Here is a 20,509-nt window from a genome sequence, read left to right as displayed (position 1 = left end):
AGATACAGGCCTTGCTGACTTCACGGGCTTGTTCTGGGCTGAAATGAATAATGCTCTGTGAAGGCTTTTTGCAAATGCCAAGAGCTCTACAAATCCGCATGGTGGTATCACCTGACGTGAACGAGGCTGCCTTTTCTCTTGGCAGCGATGCTTGTCTAGAGTCACGCTGACATCTCCTTCCAGGTAGAGTTTCTTCAAAGAGAAGAAGGAAACTATAAAAGCTGCAGGGGAGTTCCCGTCGTGGCGCAGTGGTTAACGAATCCGACTAGGAACCATGAGGTTGCGGGTTCGGTCCCTGCCCTTGCTCAGTGGGTTAACGATCCGGCGTTGCCGTGAGCTGTGGTGTAGGTTGCAGACGCGGCTCGGATCCCGCGTTGCTGTGGCTCTGGCGTAGGCCGGTGGCTACAGCTCCGATTCAACCCCTAGCCTGGGAACCTCCATATGCCGCGGGAGAGGCCCAAGAAATAGCAACAACAACAACAACAAAAAAAAAGACAAAAAAAAAAAAAAAAAAAAAAAAAAAGCTGCAGGACTTACCTGAAGTAATGACGTAGAGATGTTTGGTAATCTTTATAAATATCATTTTTAAAGACAGAAAAGTGGATTATCGTGCTTGCATGTTTGTAACTTGGGTTTTATTCTTCACTACCGTGCTTTTACCATTCCATACAGACTCGGCATTTATGTTTCAAGTCCATAGACTTTCTCATTCCTTTATTGTGTTTAAAATAGAGGTATTACAAAGGAGAGGGTAACAACAGTGACAGTGCTTTATATGTTTCTTTATCCTGTGTCCATGAAGTAATTAGTACTAACCGGAAAGCAATAATCTTTGGCACATGTTTTAAGTGTGGAAACGGCAGATTCCACATCTGTTGTGTTAGGATAGAGAAACGTTACAAAGATGAATGCAGAAACAGTAAGCTCTTTTTTTCTAAAAGAAATTTTAGGATGTTTACAAGATTAAAATACTTGAGGATTTTTTTTAAATGGAAAACATTGAGTTTTCAAACCTAGTACAAAGGAGCTGCCCTTGATCAATTTACATTTAGAATATAGCATGTCCCTTTCCCTCATCATGTGTTGTTACAGAGGAAATGGGTTTCAGCATACGTGATTCAAGTGGGAAAAATGCATATTTAATTCCAAACTATTCCTTAAGACTGGAGGAAAAAAAAAATCTCTTTTGGAGTAGTCATGTTTATTTTATAGTAACTCTGTAGCTGAGCAATTCATTATGTTAATACAGGAATACAAACAGTTTTATCGAAAAAAATACTATTTTCTAGCTGCCTTACAGAAATGATTTACTCAAGAAAACAGAACAAAATTTCTCAGTTTCATTAATCAACTTTGCAAATATTCTGCCAGAGCTTTTTTCTCTTGGGATGGGGGAAGCAAATAAAGTTTAAAAGCTCATATGTGTCTATTTTGTTTTAGCTTGGTGTATTTATTAAGAGTAAATTCTGTATGTCTTTGCAGCTCATCAATGTGTGTATTTAGAAGTTTTTCAAGTTCTTTTGCTCGCTTCTCCTCCTCCAGAAGGAAATGCTGGGCAGCCAAAGAAGCTGGAAAGGATATATCTGGGGGAGACTAAAGAAAGGAAGAAAGAAAAGTTAGATGAGGAACACAAAGCCTTTTAAAATCTTCGTATTTCTGGGTATGCCTCATCCTTGACAACTATCAAACAGTGCAACTCTTACTGAAATACTCTTATCTTAAGCTGAATTCTCTCTACCAGTGTGATGTGGTTGCTGCTCATGAAATCCTCAAGGAATGAAAACATCAAGACTCTTGTAGAGTTTGGCAAAGAAAGCTTATAGAGGAAAAAAAATAAGCATTGGCTTTAAAAGGAGGCTCACTGCTGCACGGAGTTAGCCAGGTGAGGAGCGCTAAAAGCATGATGCATCACGGGGGTGGGGGGCTGGGGGCGCATGACGCTGGGGTGTATCTTGTTTGTCCAGTGACAGCTGAGACCACATCAGTGACGAGTGCCCAGTTCCACCCTGTATGGTGGTGTGGAAGTGCTCAGCTAACCATGACCTGTTTGGTGCTTATTTACACACACACACACACACACAATGTGTGGCCGAGGAATAAAGGGCAGTAATAGGTGACTTTACAGTGCTTCATTCAAAACAAATTTGTACTTTAATTTTTATTTATTTGTCTTTTTGCCTTTTTCTAGGGCTGCTCCTGTGGCTTATGGAGGTTCCCAGGCTAGGGGTCCAATCAGAGCTATAGCCACAGGCCTACGCCAGAGCCACAGCAATGCAGGATCCAAGCCGCATCTGCGACCCACACCACAGCTCACGGCAATGCTGGATCGTCAACCCACTGAGCAAGGCCAGGGATCGAACCCACAACCTCATGGTTCCTAGTCGGATTTGTTAACCACTGCGCCATGACGGGAACTCCTGTACTTTAATTTTTAGTTCTGTGGCCCTCTCCTTTAACTTTTGTTTTATTGGAAGAATGGGATTTTATAAAGCATATGAAGAGTCACTGATCTGCATGCAGGTGAAGTCTGTTATAGGGGGATCTAGTTCACTAGTCTGGCCTCTGCCAAAAGGGTATGGATCATGGCAGGGGACAGCGGAATACTTATCCAAGCAGAGCTTATCTGTAGCTGCTACGCCAGATACTCTACCTAAAGCAGAATCTCACAGTCCTGGGTTCGTGGTACACTGCCTCTGATCTGGCAAATGCATTCTTTTTAATACTCAGTAAGGAAGAAGATCAGAAGCAGTTTGCATTCACATGGGATAGTACACATCCACATTCTCACCACAACAGTATATGTTAATGTCACAATACATTCTGAAGGAGCCTGGCCATCTGGACAGTCCAAGACTACAGTCTATAGGACATTATATATTAACACGCACATCATGCTACAACCTGATAAGCAAGAAGTGGTAAGCATGTTGAAGGCTTGGAAAGACATAGATACTCCAGAGAGTGAAAGATAAACTCCGTAAGCAATTCAGGGCCTGACACTTTATGGTATCAGCATGTCAGGACATCTCCTTTTAAGGACAAATTAATGTAGCTTGCATTTCATATCACTAGGAGAGAAACACAAAGCTTGGCAGGTCTCTTCAGGTGTTAGAGGAAGCATATTCCATTCTCAGGAGGAATAATCTTATTTATTGCATGACACAGAAGGCTATTTTCTGTTTGGTTTTGAGCAGGGCCCAGTGCAAGGAAGAGCTGTGCAGTAAGTTGGGAATGTGAGACAAAGAGTCCCACTACTTGGGCCAAAAGACTCAGCAGATCCCACACTAGAAGAATCTCTGTAGAAAGAAAGAATCCATAGCCACCTGGACATATAGGGCTCAGCTCACCAGAGGGCCAAGACCCAGGCCCACCCACCACTGGACAGGCACTAGCCTCTGTCACCAGGAAGCCTGAACATGCCTCTAGACCAGCCTTACCCACCAGGGAGCAGACACCAGAATTAAGAAAACTACAATCCTGCTATGCAGGCCAGACCCTACCCTGGGGAAAGCCGTAGCCCTGCCCACTAGTAGGCAAATGCTATCTTCCAGACACCCTGGTCCCCTTACTCAATTGTATCAGGAATTGCTCTACTGCCATCACCCTGCCACCAATGAAATGAGATCTGGGATCCCTGGACCCTGCACCCAGACTCCAGGAACCAGCTCTTCTGGCACTAACTGTAGGATCTGGCTTTACCTGTCACTGGGTGGTCCCTGACTCTGCCCACTGGCAAGCCAGCACTATCCCTGGGGTCCCCAATGATTCCACAACCAGCTCTTCAGGCCCCACTAAATCCCAGCCAGCAGTATCTGCACAAGGCAGGACCAGGCAACCAGCCAGACTAGGGGCCAAGCAAGCCTACCAGAGCCAATGTCAGCCTGCCACAACAGAAGGACTCATGCAGCCCTCTTAGGGGAAACCTTGGAGCACCTAGGTTGGTGGCCAGAGGTGAGTGCACTGCTGGGACACATAGTGTGCCTCCTACAGAAAGCCACGTCTCCAAGGTCAAGAAATGTAACTAACCTACCACATACATAAAAATACAAATAGCAACTTAGACAAAATGAACTGGCAGAAGAATATGTTGCAGATGAAAGAACAAGATAAAACCACAGAACAGAAACTAAGTGAAGGAGACAGGCAGTCTACCCAAGAGAGTTCAATGTAATGATCTTGGGAGGAGAACAGATGCACAGAGCAAAAAGTTAAAAGTTTTTAGAATTAGAAAGTATAAAGAACAACCAAACAGAGATGAAGAATACAATAACTGAAATGAAAAATATGCTCAAAGGAATCAATAGCAGACTAAATGATTCAGAGGAATGGATCAGTGAGCTGGAAAACAGTAGGGGAAAGCACTACCACTGAACTGAAAAAAGAAAAAGAAATGAGGACAGTTTAAGAGATCTCTGGGACAGCATCAAGTGCAATAATATTTGCATTACAGAGGTCCCAGAAGGAGAAGAGAGAGAAAGGGCCTGAGAAAATATCTGAAGAGATAATATCTGAAAACCACCCTAACCTGGGAAAGGAAACACTCACCCAAGTCCCATACAGGATGAAACCACAGAGAAACACATTGAAATGCACTGTCATCAAAATGACACTTTTTTGTGTGTGCTTTTTAGGGCTACACCAACAGCATATGGAAGTTCCCAGGCTAGGGGTTGAATCAGAGCTGTAGCCGCCAGCCTATGCCACAGTCACAGCAATGTGAGATCCGAGCCGTGCCTGCAACTTACACCACAGCTCATGGCAATGCTGGATCCTTAACCCACTGAGTGAGGCAAGGGATCAAATCTGCGTCCTCATGGATGTTAGTCAGATTCATTTCTGCTGAGCCACAATGGGAACTCCCAAAATGACAAAAATTAAAGAGAGAGAAGACTAAAAGCAATAAAGGAAAAGCAACAAATAACATATGAGGTAATTCTCAAAAGACTATCAGCTGATTTTTAGCAGAAACTCTGCAGGCCAGAAGGAAGTGGCATGATATAATTAGAATAATGAAAGAGAAAAAAAATCTACAACCAAGAATAGTCTATGCAGCAAGGCTCTCATTTAGTTTTGATGGAGTAACCAAAGCTTTATGTACGAGAAAAAGATAAAAGAATTCAGCACCACCAAACCAGCTTTACAACAAATGCTAAAGGAACTTCTCTAGGCTGGAAAGAAAAGGCTACAACTAGAAATAAGAAAATTACAAGATGGAAAAGCTCACTGGTAAAGGCAAACATACAGTAAATTTAGGAAATCATCACACACAAAGCTAATAGGTTAAAAGATAAAAAGTAGTAAAATAATTTATATCCACAATAAGCACGTAAAGAATGCACAAAACAATTAGATTTAAAATCAAAAACAGTAATCATGAAGGGAAGAGTATACAAATGCAGGGTATCTAAAATGTGTTTGAAATTAAGAAATCAGCAACTTACAACAAACACCTATAAATACAGACACCTATACAAAAACTTCAGGGTAACTGCAAAACAAAGATCTATAATATATACACAAGAAAGAAAAAGAAATCAAAACCTGACACTAAAGATAGTCATCAAATCACAAGAGAACAAAAATTAAGGAAAAAGACCTACAAGACAAATCCAAACAATTAACAAAATAGCAAGAGGAATATACATGGATAATTACCTTAACTGTAAACAGACTAAATGCTCCAACCAAAAGACACAGATTAGCTGTACGGATACAAAAACAAGACTTAAATATTTGCTACATACAAGAGACTCACTTCAGATCTAGAGACACATACAGACTGAAAGTGATGGGATGAGAAAAAATATTCCACACCAATGGAAATCAAAAGAAGGCCAGAGATGCAATACTTATATCAGAAAAAATAAAGACTCTTACAAGAGACAAAGAAGCACACTACATAATGAGAATTGATTCAAGAAGATATAACAATTGTAAATATATATGCACCCAACTCAGGACCACCTCAATATATAAGGTAAATATTAACAGATATAAAATGAGAATTGACAATAACACAATAATATTGGGGGACTTTAAAACTTCACTTACAGCAATGGACAGATCATGCAGAAAGAAAACTGAAAGGAAATATAGGCCTTAAATGGCACACTAGACTAGATGGATTCTACTGATATTTATAGAGTATTCCATCTAAAAGCAGCAGAATATACATTCTTTTCAAGAGCACATGGAAGACTCTCCAGGATAGATCACATGATGAGCCACAAAGCAAGCCTTGGTAAATTTAAGAAAACTGAAATAATATCAAGCATGTTTTCCAACCACATGCTATGAGGCTAGAAATCAACTACAAGGAAAAAACTGCAAAAAACACAAACACATGGAGGCTAAACAATATGCTACTAAACAACCAATGGGTCACTGGAGGAAATCAAAAAATACCGATAGAAAAGTGAAAATGATGATCCCAAATCTATGGGATGCAGCAAAAGCAGTCCTATGAGGGAAGTTTATAGTGATACAAGCTTACCTTGGAAAATAAGAAAAATCTCAATAAACAACCTAAATTTATGCTTAAAGCAACTAGAGAAAGAACAGAACCCAAAGTTAGTAGAATGAATTATAAAGATCGAAGCAGAAATACATAAATTAGAGACTAGAAAAGAAATATAAAAGATCAATGAAACTCAAAGCTGCTTCTTTGAAAAGAAACAAAATTGATAATCTTTTAGCTAGACTTACCAAGAAAAAAAGGGAGAGGGTTCAAATCAATAAACTCAGACACGAAAAAGGAGAAGTTACAACCAACACCACAGAAATACAAAGGATTATAAACCCATGTACTTATGGTCAACTAATCTATGACAAAGGAAGCAAGAATATACAGTGGAGAAAAGATAGTCTATTTGTGTGTGTGTGTGTGTGTATAAAATAGGGTTAGGATATATATATGAATCAATTTTCTATACACCTAAACATTATAAATATATATAATACTCTTATGTATTATCCATCCTGATAGATTTCAATATAAGCCTTATGCTGATTACTCTAATATTTTATTTCCAGCTCTGATCTCTTCCTTGAATACCAGATTTACATATCCCATTTCCTATCTAATATCTCCATTTGCATGTCAAATAAAAACTTTACATTTAAGTATCCAACTTAGAAATCAAGGGTTTTCTCCTCTTACCCTGTTCTTTCCTAATCTTCCATGTCAGAGAGTGCTACTAGCATCTACCCCAAAGCTCAGGCTGAGACCCTAGGTGTCCATCTTTGAGTTTTTCTTTCCCATGCTTCCCACAGCCAATCCACTGTCAAGTCTGGTCTGTTCTTCAAAACATTTCCTGGATCTAACATATGGCTCTACCTTCACTGTTCCCAAGCAAGTATCATCATCTCGCCTAGACTACTAAAATATCCTGACAGTTGATTCTCTCCACTTCTACCTTTGCCCATCTATAATTTTATTCTTTATTTGGCAGTCAAATGGATCTTTTAAAAAGTTTCAAACAGATCATATACTCCCCAACTGCAGCTTTCCCATGGCTTCCCATTGCTTTAAAATAAAGTCCACATTCCTTCCCATGGCTATAGTCTCTACATACCTGGACCTCCCCTGCCTACTTCTCTGTCCTCATTTCATTCTGTTTTCTCTCTCTCTGCTTCCAAGGTCTAGACCACTCCCTTCCCTTTTTCTGGTTCTCAAACTTAACCAAACTTATTCCTTCCTTACAGATTTGCACCAGTGGTTCCCTCCGCCTGAAGCTCTCTACCCCAGATCTTTGCAAGACCCAATCTTTTTTTGGTTATTTTGGTTCAAGCTAAATGTCCCCTCCTCGGCAATCATTCTCCTGGCCACTCAACCTAAAGTCATCCCCCATACTTGCATCACTTCCTATCACATCATGTGCTTTTCATTACAGCATTTATCACCATTTGACATTTTCTTATTTATTCATTTGTTTTGTTATTAACTGTTCCCTTTTTTTTTTGAGGTAAAATGTGTATAAAATAAGATTAATCATTTTAAAATGAGCAATTCAGTGGAGTTAGCACATCACAATGTACTAAAACCATACCTAGTTCCAAAATGTTTTCATCATCCTAAAAGGAAACTCTGTACCCATTAAGCCATCGATCTCTATCTTCTGCCCCCATTTTGCCCCTGGTAACCACTAATCCTCATTTGTTTCTATGGATTTACCTATTCTGGACATCTCATATAAATGGAATCATACAATTTACAATCTTTTGTGTCTGGCTTCTTTCACATAGCATAATGTTTTCTGGGTTCATCCACATTATAGCATGTATAAGTACTTCACTCCTTTTTATGACTGAATACTATTCCACATGCATACATACAACTAATTGTTTGTTCATTCACCCATTGATGGAGTCCCCCTCTTTTTTTTTCACCAGACTGTAGACTTGTCTGTCTCATCAAAGATGTGTCTAGAGGAGAACCTTCCATATAGTGAGTGATTAGTACATGCTTATTTTATCAATGAATGAATGAATGATGAATACTAATATTTAAGGGGCAGGTATAAGAGGGAGAAGCTTGGAAGCAGACTAGGAAAGACTGGGAAGCCAGGAAGGCAGCAGGAGAATCAGTGGAGAACGGTGTCTTAGACATCAGAGAACATGAGAGTATCAAGAGAAAGGGATTAAGGAAGATGAGTTCTTTAAACTGTACTTAATTAAGGAAGATGAGTTCTTTAAACTGTACTTAATTAACAACCAGGAGGTCACTTGTGGTCTGAGTCGGAACGCTATTGGTGCAGAAGTCAGAATTCAGCAATGCATGGAAACCACTGGACCCAGAATGGTGGTCTGGGCTGTCTTTCAGGGAACTCTAGGGCCTCCATCATGGCTTAACTTCCCTGTGCCCAGACCTACAACAGTAGAGATTTTCTCTCCTGGTTGACTCTATAGTTACAAACTCCTCAAAGGAATAATGTATAATTTTAGAGGTGGAAAGTAACCCAGTGTTCATTAAGTTATAGAACAGATAGTCTTGCCTGCTTTTTATAAAGCGCCTGCTAGTGCCAGGTACTATTTTAGGTGTTGGGGTTAAAACAGTAAACAAAAAAGAGAATAATATTCTACTTTAGTGGAGCTTCTAAAGTTCTATAGGAGGGAGACAAACAAACAAGTGAATAAAATGTTTTATGGTAAAGTGCTATGAAAAAAAAAAAAAAAAAACCAACAACAACAAACCAAAAACTAGGATGAGGGGACAGGGAGCAATGAGGGAGGTGCCACTCTAGGGTGGTTGCCCGGGTGGTTGCCCAGGTGTTTCTGATAAGATGATAGCAGAGACTAAGCATTTTAAAATCATCTGATATTATGACAATGAAGCATTTAGCAAATTATCATTTTTTTTCCCTCTTGCTGGACTGGAGTATGTGCTTACTCTGGAGTCCTTAAAGATCAAGGTTTTGTTGATGCAGAATTTGCAAAGTCCCCTGAGAGGTTCCCTTAGCATAAATGAGGAAGTTTATTTATTGTTACAGAATTTTATTCTGTTTAAATAATTCTTGTATTTTATGTTGAGATGAAACAAAAGAGCATTTCAGGGTTTAGCAATTTCTAAAACTCCAGAAGTTAATCATTTCGCAACTTCTTCCACAGTAGCGTCTTGTTACCAGCCTCTACCAAAAGTAGATAATAGGTTCTAGAAAATCAGTAAAGTACTCATGGGATAGGTCAAACAGTTTAAATATTTTATAGCTTGGTTTTGTTTTTTGTTTTTATAATTTATATCCGATATTGGTATATCATGGAGGGGCACTGAAAAATTACATAATACACTCTGAATATAAGCAAAGGTAATTGCTAAGAGCACTACTAGTTTCTGAGATGAAAAACCTACATATCTTAAAACATGTGATTATTATGCTCAATAAATTAAATCACAAGGTACAAAATTTCAGCAGAGAACTAGAAACTTAAAAAGAATCACATAAAAATGCAAGAACAGAAAAATAATAAAAACTGAAATTAACCTACATAAGGTCACTTCTTCAAGGCTCAGAGAAGTAGTTGTTTCATCTTTTGCTTAGAAACCAAGACACAGAGAGTCAAGGAAAATGAAGAAAAGAAGAAAATGAAATTTGAAACCAGAGTTCCCGTTGTGGCTCAGTGGTTAACAAACCCGACTAGGAACCATGAGGTTGCAGGTTTGGTCCTTGGCCTCGCTAAGTGGGTTAAGGATCCAGCGTTGCCGTGAGCTGTGGTGTAGGCTGCAGATGTAGCTTGGATCCCGCCTTGTTGCTGTGGCTATGGTGTAGGCCAGTGGCTACAGCTCTGATTAAACCCCTAGCCTGGGAACCTCCATATGCAGTGGGTGTGGCCATAGGAAAGAAAAAAAAAAAAAAAAAAAGAAACCCTTCCCATCTGTTCAATGAGGTCAGCATAATCTGATACCAAGGTTTGACAGGGACAACAAAGGAATATTACAAGCTAATCTCTCTCATGAACATAAAGCAAAAATTCTAAACTAATATGAACAGACCAAATACAGTACTCAATTGTGATTTAAGAATTTGAAATTGGGTTAATAAACTATAACATCAAGAGAAAAACACATTAACAGATCAAAGGAGAAATTCTATCATCATTTCAACAGAGATGAAAAAAGCATTTGTTAAATTCAATATCAATGTGGAACAAAAATTTGGCAACTAGGAATAAAAGGAATTTTCTTAATATTTGAAAAGAAACCTACAAAAGATCTCTAGCAAATATTATAAACAATAGTGAAATATTGAAAGCTTTCCCTTTGTAACTGAAAGTGAAAGAAAGATGCCGGCAATACCACTTCTACTTAATATTTACTAGAGGTCCTACTCAGTACAGTAAGGCAAAAAAAAAAAAAAAGTATAAATATCTGAAAACAGGACATCAAACTGTCATTATTTGAATTTTGAATACAGAAAATCCAAAAGAATCTACAGAATTGGAAAACATGCGAGTTCAACTGAATAGTTCCATGGGAAAAGGGATTGAGATTCCTACTTCGCACATATGCAAAAATTAATTCCAGGTGTATATTTATATAAAAAAGAGCCAAAGTTCTGGAAGATAACATAGGATAATATTTTATAGATTTGGGACACATAAAAGTTTTAAATAGGACACCGAAAACATTAACCTGAAAGGAAAAGATTCATAAGTATGAGTATATTAAAATTAGGAATTTATGGTCATCAAAACATTCCAATAAGTGAAGAGGCAAGTAAGTAAGAAAGGAAAGAATGGGAGGAACTATTTGTACTTCATATAATCAATGAAGGGCTTATATCCAGAACATACAAAGAACTCTTATAAATCAATAGGAATAAAGCCAATCCAATAGAAAATTAGGCAAGAAAATCAAACAGATACTTTACAAAGAAGGCTATCAATACAGTCAATAAATTTATGAAAAGGTGTTCACCTCACTAGTTTCTAGAAACAAGAATTGAAACCCCAATAAGATGTTCCTACACACTGACCATGGAAGCTGAAATTAAAAAAACCAATAACACCGACAGTTGGAAAGAATATAAAAAAGGAGAATACTCACTACTTGCAGGGGGATGAATGGGCTCAAACAGGAAAACAGCTTGGCAGTACCTGACTGTATACATATTCTATGACCTAGCAATTCCACTCTTAGGTAAACAGCCAATGGAAATGCATACACATGTGCACCAAAGGCACTTATAAGAATGTTTTTGTAGCCTTATTTGTAATAGCCTTGAACAGGAAGTAATTCAAATGTTTGTCAACATTAGAATGGATAATTATCATTATGGATAATAATATTATTATGTAGTATTTATATACAATGTAATACTATAGAGAAACAAAAATGGGGAAACCATAGCCAACAACATGGATGATGACTCTTATCAAACAATGTTGAAACAATGGTTCACAAAAGAAGCCAGACCAAAGAACACACACAGTGTGATGCCACTTACATGCAATTTACAAGTGGCTACCAGTAATTCATGATATTAAAGAACAGGCTAGTGGCTGTCTTGGGAGCAAGCTGGAGTGACTGGAAGTGAACAGGAAGGGAGCCTCTGGAGTGCTGCTAACATTCTGGTTTTTTTTTCCTTAGTGGTAGTCACACTGCTGTGTTCCATTTGTGATAATTCATCTAGCTATCCAATTCTTTTTGGTTTTTGTTTGTTTTTTGCTTTTTAAAAACGTTTCACTGGACTATAGTTGATTTCTGGTTTGTGCATGTTTCTGTACATAGGTGAGAGTCAACAGATTTTTAAAAATAGGCACAAAAGATCACTTGTAGCTCTTTAAAATATACAGATATTTGAGGGCTCAAGGAATGTCCAGAAGTGACTTGCATTTTTAATAAAGTATCACTAGTAATTCTGGCCTGTACCAGAGGTGAAATACTTCATGAAACATTATAGATACTTTTCCTTGTATAAACACCCATGGCCAAATGACTTGCAGATCCATCCTGGAGTCCTTTTCAAGAGCAACATTTTTTTTTTTAACCACCATGTACACATCAGTATATCAGTATCAGTATAAGAGTAATCACCCCAGGAAATGGGATTAAGATGGCAGAATAGAAGGACTGGAGCTCAACTTCTCTCCTAAAAACAACAAAATTCACAACTAAAGGCTGAGCAATCTTCACCCAAATGAAACCTTAAAAAAGATATCCTACTCCAGAAGAAAAAGAGGAGGCCACATCAAGAGGTAGGAGGAGCGATTTTGTGATATAAATAACCCCATACCTCCTGGGTGGGAAGCCCTACAGACTGGAAACTAACTGGTTCACAGAGACTCACCTACAGGAGTGAGAGCTTTGAGCCCCACATCAAACTCTCAAGTGTGGGGATCTGGCACTGGGAGAAAGAGCCCCTGGAGCATCTGGCATCAAAGGCCAGTGGGGCTTGTGCACAGGAGCTCCATGGGACTGGGGAAATAGAGACCCCATTCTTAAAAGGTGCACACAGAATTTCATGTGCACTGGGTCCCAGAGCAAAGCAAAGTCTCCACAGGAATCTGGGTCAAACCTGACTGCAGTTCTTGGAGGACATCCTGGGAAAACAGGGGTGAATGTGGCTTGTTGTGAGGGAAGGACATTGAAAGCAAAGCTCTCAGGAATATTCAGCAGCTGCCTTTCTTCGGAGGTGCCCATTTTGGGAAAATCTGGCCCCACCCCCAGTCAGGGCTGAGAGGCCCCAGGGCAAACAACAACCCAGGTGGAATCACAGCCCTGCCCCACAGTAAACAGGCTGCCTAAAGACCCCTCAGACACACACCCACCTCTAATCCCATCCAGAGACAAAGCCCAACCCACCAGAAGGATTAGAATCAGCTCCACCTACTAGTGGGCAGGCATCAGCTTCTCCATCAGGAAGCCTACAGCAAGCACCACATCAACTTCAGCCACAAGGGGGCAGACACCAGAAGTAAGAGAGGCTACAACTCTTATTATCTGTAAAAAGGTCACCACACCAAAACCTATAAAAATGAAAAGACAGAGAACTGTAACTCAGATGAGGGAGAAAGGAAAAACCCCAGAAAATCAGCTAAGTGATGGGGAGATTCTTAGCCTCCAAGAAAAAGACTTTAGACTGTTGATGCTGAAGATGATGCAAGACATTGGAAATAAACTGGAGGCAAAATTTACAGGAAACAGTGAGCAAAGAGATACAAGATATCAAACAAACAAGAAGAGATGCAAACTACAATAACTGAAATAAAAAACTCACTAGAAGCAGCTAACAGCAGAATACAGGAGGCAGAAGAACAAATAAGTGAGGTGGAGGACAGATTAGTGGAAATTACAGATGCAGAACAGAAAAGAGAAAAAAGATTGAAAACAAATGAAGAGAGTCTCAGAGAACTCTGGGACAATGTTAAATGCACCAACATCTGTATTATAGGGGTGCAGAAGGAGAAGAGAGAGAGAAGGGGACAGAAAAAATATTTTGAGAGATAATAACCGAAAACTCCCTAACATGGGAAAGGAACCACTCACTCAAATCCAGGAAGCACAGCTAGTACCATATAAAATACACCCAAGGAGGAGCACCCCAAGACACATATTAATCAAACTGACCAAAATTAAAGACAAAGTATTGAAAGCACTAGGGAAAAGAAACAAATAACATACAAGGGAACCCTGATAAGGTTATGGCAGATTTTTCAGCAGAAACTCTACAGGCCAGAAGGGAGTGCCATGATATACTTAACGCGATGAAAGGAAAAACCTCCAACCAAGATTAATTTACCCAGCAAGGCTCTCATTCAGATTTGAAGGAGAAATCAAAACCTTCACAGATAAGCAAAAGCTGAGAGAATTCAGCAACACTAAGCCAGCCTTACAACAAATACTAAAGGAACTTCTCTAGGCAGAAAAGAAAAGACAGCAACAGGAAATAAAAATGCCACAAATGACAAGGCTCACTAGTAAAGGTATATATACAATAAAGATATGAAATCATCCTTGCACATTATACCACCAAAATCAGAAATCATAAGAGGTGGGTACAAATGCAAGACACTGGAGATAAACTTGCAAATAAGAGAACAACAACTTAAAACAATCTCATATACATATAGACTCTTATATCAAAACTTCAGAATAACTGCAAACCAAAAATCTACAATTGATACACAAACAAAGAAAAATCAACTCAAATACAACACTAAAGATAGTCATAAAACCACAAGAGGAGAGAACAAGAGAAGAAGGGAAGAAAAAAGAGCAACAAAAACAAATCCAAAGCAATTAATAAAATGGCAATAAGAACATATATATCAACAATTACCTTAAATGTTAATGGACTAAACGCTCCAACCAAAAGACACAGATTGGCTGAATGGATACAAAAACAAGATCCATATATATGCTGTCTTCAAGAGGCCCACTTCACTTCTAGGGACACATACAAATTGAAAGTGAGAGGATGGAAGAAAATATTTCATGTAAATGGGAATCAAAAGCAAACTGGATTAGCAATACTCCTATCAGACAAAATAGATTTCAAATGAAGAATATTTTAAGGGACAAGGAAGGTCATTACATAATGATCAAAGGACAATCCAAGAAGAAGATATAACAATTTTAGATATCTATGCACCCAACATAGGTTCACCACAATATATAAGGCAACTGCTAACAACCTTAAAAGGAGAAATCAGCAATAACACAATCATAGTGGGGGACTTTAACACCCCACTTACAGCAATGGACTGGTCAACCAGACAGAAAATCAAAGAGGAAACACAGGCCCTGAATGAAGAATTAGACCACATGGACTTAATAGATATTTATAGGACATTCCATCCAAAGGCAATAGAATGCACATTCTTCTCAAGTGCACATGGAACATTCTCTAAGATTGATCACATCCTGGGCTACAAATCCAACCTTAGTAACTTTAAGAAAATTGAAATCATATCAAGCATCTTTTCCAACCACAATACTATCCGACTGGAAATCAACAACAAGAAAAAATTTGCAAAAAAACACAAACACGGGGAGACTAAACAACATGCTATTAAACAACCAATGGATCACTGAAGAAATCAAACAGGAAATTAAAAAATACCTAGCAGCAAATGACAACGAAATATGACACTCCAAAACCTATGGGAGCAGCAAAAGCCTTTCTAAGAGGAAAGTTTATAGCAATACAAGCCCACCTCAGGAAACAAGAAAAAGCTCAAATAAACAAGCTAACTTTACATCTACAGCAGCTCGAGAGAGAAGAACAGACAAGACCTAAAGTTAGGAGAAGGAGAGAAATCATAAAGACACAGCAGAAATCAGTGAAATAGAAACAAAGAAAACCATAGAAAAGATCAATGAAATGAAAAGCTGGTTCTTTGAAAAGATCAACAAAATTGATAACCCCCTAGCCAGACTTATCAAGCAAAAAAGAGAAACAACTCAAATCAATAAAATTAGAAATGAAAAAGGAGAAGTAACAACAGACATCACAGAAATTCAAAGGATCGTAAGAGACTACTATATGCAACATATATGCCAAGAAAACGAAAACCTAGAAGAAATGGACAAATCCTTAGAAAAATACAATCTTCCAAGACTAAACTAAGATGAAATAGAAAAGATGAATGGACCAATCACAAGTACTGAAATTGCAACTGTGATTAAAAACTTCCAACAAACAAAAGTCCAGGACCAGATGGCTTCACAGGCGAATTCTATCAAACATTCAGAGAAGAGCTAACACCTTTCTTATGAAACTATTCCAAAAAGTTGCAGAGGAAGGGATACTCCCAAACTCATTCTATGAGGCCACCATCACCCTGATACCCAAACCAGACAAAGATACCACACAAAAAAAAAAAAAAAAACAAAACTACAGGCCAATTTCACTGATGAACATCGATGCAAAAATCCTCAACAAAATACTAGCAAACAGCATCCAACAATACATTAAAAGGATTGTACATCATGATCAAGTGAGATTTATCCCAGGGATGCAAGGGTCCTTCAATATCCACAAATTAATCAGTGTGATACACATTAACAGACTGAAGAATAAAAACCATATGATTCTCTCAATAGACGCAGAACAAGCCTTTGACAAAATCCAACACCCATTTCTGATTAAAACCCTCCAGCAAGTGGGAATAGTGGGAACCTACCTCAACGTGATAAAGCCCATATGTGACAAACCCACAGCTAACATCATTCTCAATGGTGAAGAGCTGAAAGAACTCCCGCTGAGATCAGGAACAAGACAAGGGTACCCACTCTCGCCACTACTCTTCAACATAGTTCTGGAAGTCCTAGCCACAGCAATCAGAGAAGTAGAAGAAAGAAAAGGAATCCAAATTGGAAAGGAAGAAGTAAAACTATCACTATTTGCAGATGACATGATACTATACCTAGAGAATCCTAAAGACTCTACCAGAAAACTGTTAGAGCTCATCCATGAATTTGGCAAAGTCAAAGGATACAAAATTAATATACAGAAATTGACGGCATTTCTACACACTGACAATGAAAGAGCAGAAAAAGAAATTAGGGAAGCAATCCCATTTACTATTCATCCAAAAGAATAAGATACCTAAGAGTAAACCTACCTAAAGAGACAAAAGACCTGTACTCTGAAAACTATATGAAACTGAGGAAAGAAGTCAAAGACGACACAAATAGATGGAAAGATATACCATGCTTGTGGATTGGAAGAGTCAATATTATCAAAATGACTATACTACCCAAGGCAATATACAGATTCAATGCAATCCCTATCAAATTACCAAGACATTTTTCACAGAACTCGAACAAAGTATTTTAAAATTTGTTTGGAAGCACAAAAGACCCAGAATAGCCAAAGACATCCTGAAAAAGAAAAATGGAGCTGGAGATATCAGGCTCCCGGACTTCAGACTATACTACAAAGCGACATTCATCAAAACCGTATGGTACTGGCACAAAGACAGAAATAGAGATCAGTGGAACAGGATAGAAAGCCCAGAAATCAACCCACCCCCCTACAGTCAACTCTTCTATGACAAAGGAGGCAAGAATATATAATGGAGAAAGGACAGCTTGCTCAATAAGTGGTGCTGGGCAAACTGGACAGCCACATGGAAAAGAATGAAATTAGAACACTCCCTAATACCATACACAAAAATAAACTCACAATGGATTAAAGACCTAGAAATAAGACACTATTAAACTCTTCGAGGAAAACATAGGCCAAACCCTCTCCAACATAAATGACAGCCAAACCCTCTCCAACATAAATGACAGCGACATCTCAGATCCACCCTTAAGAGTATTGACAATAAAAACAAAAACAAACAAATGGGACCTAACCAAACTTAAAAGTTTCTGCACAGCAAAGGAAAACGTAAACAAAACAAAAAGACAACCCACAGAATGGGAGAAAATCTTTGCAAATGAATCAACTGACAAGGGATTCATCCCCAAAATTTATAAACTCCTCCTACCTCTCAATACCAAAAAAAACAAACCACCCCATAAAAAAATGGGCAGAAGATCTCAACAGACAGTTCTCCAAAGAAGACATACATATGGCCAAAAAACACATGAAAAGATGTTCAACATCACTCATTGATAGAGAAATGCACATCAAAACCACTATGAGGTACCACCTTGCACCAGCCGGAACGGCCATTATCAAAAACTCTACAAACAGTAAATGCTGGAGAGGGCGTGGAAAAAAAGGAACCCTAGTACACTGTTGGTGGGATTGTAAATTGGTGCAACAACTGTGGAAAACAGTATGGAGATGCCTCAGAAAACTAAAAATTATACTGCCATTTGACCCAGCGATCCCACTCCTGGGCGTCTATCCAGAGAAAACCATGACTCGCAAAGCCACATGTACTCCAATGTTCATTGCAGCACTGTTTTCAATAGCCAAGACATGGAAACAACCTAAATGTCCATCGACAGAGGAGTGGATCAAGAAGATGTGGTACATATACACAATGGAATATTACTCAGCCATTAAAAGGAACGAAATACCGGCATTTTTAGCAACATGGATGGACCTAGAAATTATCATGCTAAGTGACGTCAGCCATACAATGAGACACCAACATCAAATGCTTTCACTGACATGTGGAATCTGAAAAAAGGACAGACTGAACTTCTTTGCAGAACAGATGCTGACTCACAGACATTGAAAAACTTATGGTCTCTGGAGGAGATAGTTTGGGGGGTGGGGGGATATGCTTGGGTTATGGGATGGAAATCCTGTGAAAATGGATTGTTATGATCATTATACAACTACAAATGTCATGAATTCATTTGAGTAATAAAAAAAAAAAGAAAAAAAGAGTAATCACCCCATAAAGAAAAGAAAAAAGTAATAATAATCAGCAACTCACCATTGGGAATACTTCATCATCACTAGCCAAAGGACTTGTCACTTCTTTGGTTTGAAATGGCAGAGGTGGCAATGGAGGTGTTGTACTTCTGTCTGGCTCGCGATCATGGCTAAGTCTAAAAGAGAAGGAATGAATGTCTTTATTGCTACCAAGGACACTGGCCTATTTAGGGAGCTAAGGATTCAGTTTCTCTGACATCTAACTGGAGGAAAAACACAACCAAGCATTTGGGCTTGTTACCTGGGTTTTTCTTTAATAATAATTTTCCTGATAATTTCTACTCCACTGGGGAAAAAAAAACTTAGAACAATTAATAATGAAACAGAAAAGTTTTGTAATTGTTAAAAATATTCTGCTATTGTTATTGCCTACACTGCTTCCCTTTCTGTGTTTTACTGTTTTATCTCTTTGTCATTTATTTAAATAACATGAAACCAGTTTGAGAAAAATCTCAAGACAGCTAACATGACTGCCCTTGACAGTTCTATTCTTTTTCTATTCTGTTTCACTTAACCTTGCTTAAAAGAATTATACTTTTTTTGATGCTAGAACAAGTTTCTGTATAATAATAATTCTAATGTCTATAGAGCTTAATAAATTATAGTATGTTTTCAATTTACATCATCTCCTAAACTCCTCCACACTTAGCTGTATGAACTATATCTTTCTGTGACTTTTAATTCCTTTCATATAAAAAAGGGTTGTTTTGAGAACTGAACCCTATAATCTGATGAAAGGCACAGCATGGAATTTGTTGTTTGTCCTAAAATATAGAAGATGAGACTGAAAATACCAGTGATACTGGTATTCACAAATGAATAGTAAAACAAACCAACTTACCCTAAAATTTTATACAAAAAGGTCCTAAAAGTATGGACTGTTTGGGACCAATGTCTTTTTGAACATCAATTCATGAAAATAGGGTTTATATTTAATCGAATCATCAAAGACTATGAAAACATAGAAATCCTTTCCGTTTAAAATTATTTATTTATTTTTACTAATAATTCAAATCCTCCACAGGTATTGATTAACCATTTTCAAAGCCTTCATGTTTTAATTTCTCACAGTTCAAAAAAATTTACGTTATTTTTCTCTGTTCTTATCCAAAGACTATCTATCTATATAGACTTGTTTCTTATTATGCAAACATTTTCATAGCTATGCATACAAATAGCAATAAAAGTTAAGTGAGGCATCTGTAAATTAGTACATAAAAACAAACACAAGATGCTTTCCATTTTTACTTATCTTGAAATAGATCTTTTTTTTTAATCCATTCTCCCAAACCATAATTACCATGGAAACAGAACAGCAAATTAAACTGAAATAACATGGTTTATGATGTGCACAATAAAATGAAACATCCCACAATTCAAAGAGAATTATAACAATTGCATAGTGCATCTGCATAGAATTTTCAGCTGAACCTTTTAATTTGAGTGAGGTTACCATCTATATACTACAAAGCACAGAGGAAAAAATAAGATAATTATAGAAATGGTTCAAGAAATATACATATCTCTGTAATTTCAATTGTACAGAGATTTCAGGAAAAGTATTATTTGTCCTAAATCATCTAAATAATTATCTCAATTATCCATTTTTCTTTGGATGTACAGATATAATTTTATGGTCTTAATTACTGAAATTTATACATGAACAT

The 20,509-nt window shown here is 37.9% G+C and overlaps 1 protein-coding gene and 1 long non-coding RNA gene across 8 annotated transcripts in view; one reads left to right on the top strand and one right to left on the bottom strand.

Annotated features, from left to right (window-relative positions):
- The window catches only part of DEUP1 (deuterosome assembly protein 1), a 204,712-nt gene continuing 184,883 nt past the window's right edge, over positions 681–20,509 (bottom strand). For all 7 annotated transcript variants that reach the window (XM_021062630.1, XM_021062631.1, XM_005667227.3 and 4 more), the window contains 2 exons: positions 18,844–18,958; positions 681–1,593 (listed from right to left, as the gene is read on the bottom strand). In XM_021062630.1, coding sequence (XP_020918289.1) covers positions 1,417–1,593; positions 18,844–18,958 — 292 coding nt within the window. In that variant the 3' untranslated portion in view covers positions 681–1,416. The remainder of the gene's footprint in view (positions 1,594–18,843; positions 18,959–20,509) is intronic.
- LOC110255415 lies at positions 1,588–9,210 on the top strand. The gene is made up of 2 exons (XR_002335573.1): positions 1,588–1,882; positions 7,705–9,210. It is a non-coding gene; the product is annotated as an uncharacterized LOC110255415 (long non-coding RNA).

This window comes from Sus scrofa, chromosome 9, assembly GCF_000003025.6.
Source record: "Sus scrofa isolate TJ Tabasco breed Duroc chromosome 9, Sscrofa11.1, whole genome shotgun sequence".
In the NCBI taxonomy this organism is placed as follows: Eukaryota; Metazoa; Chordata; class Mammalia; order Artiodactyla; family Suidae; genus Sus; species Sus scrofa.
The sequence above is the reverse complement of the archived record's forward strand: the minus strand, read 5'-3'. Positions and strand labels throughout refer to the sequence as shown.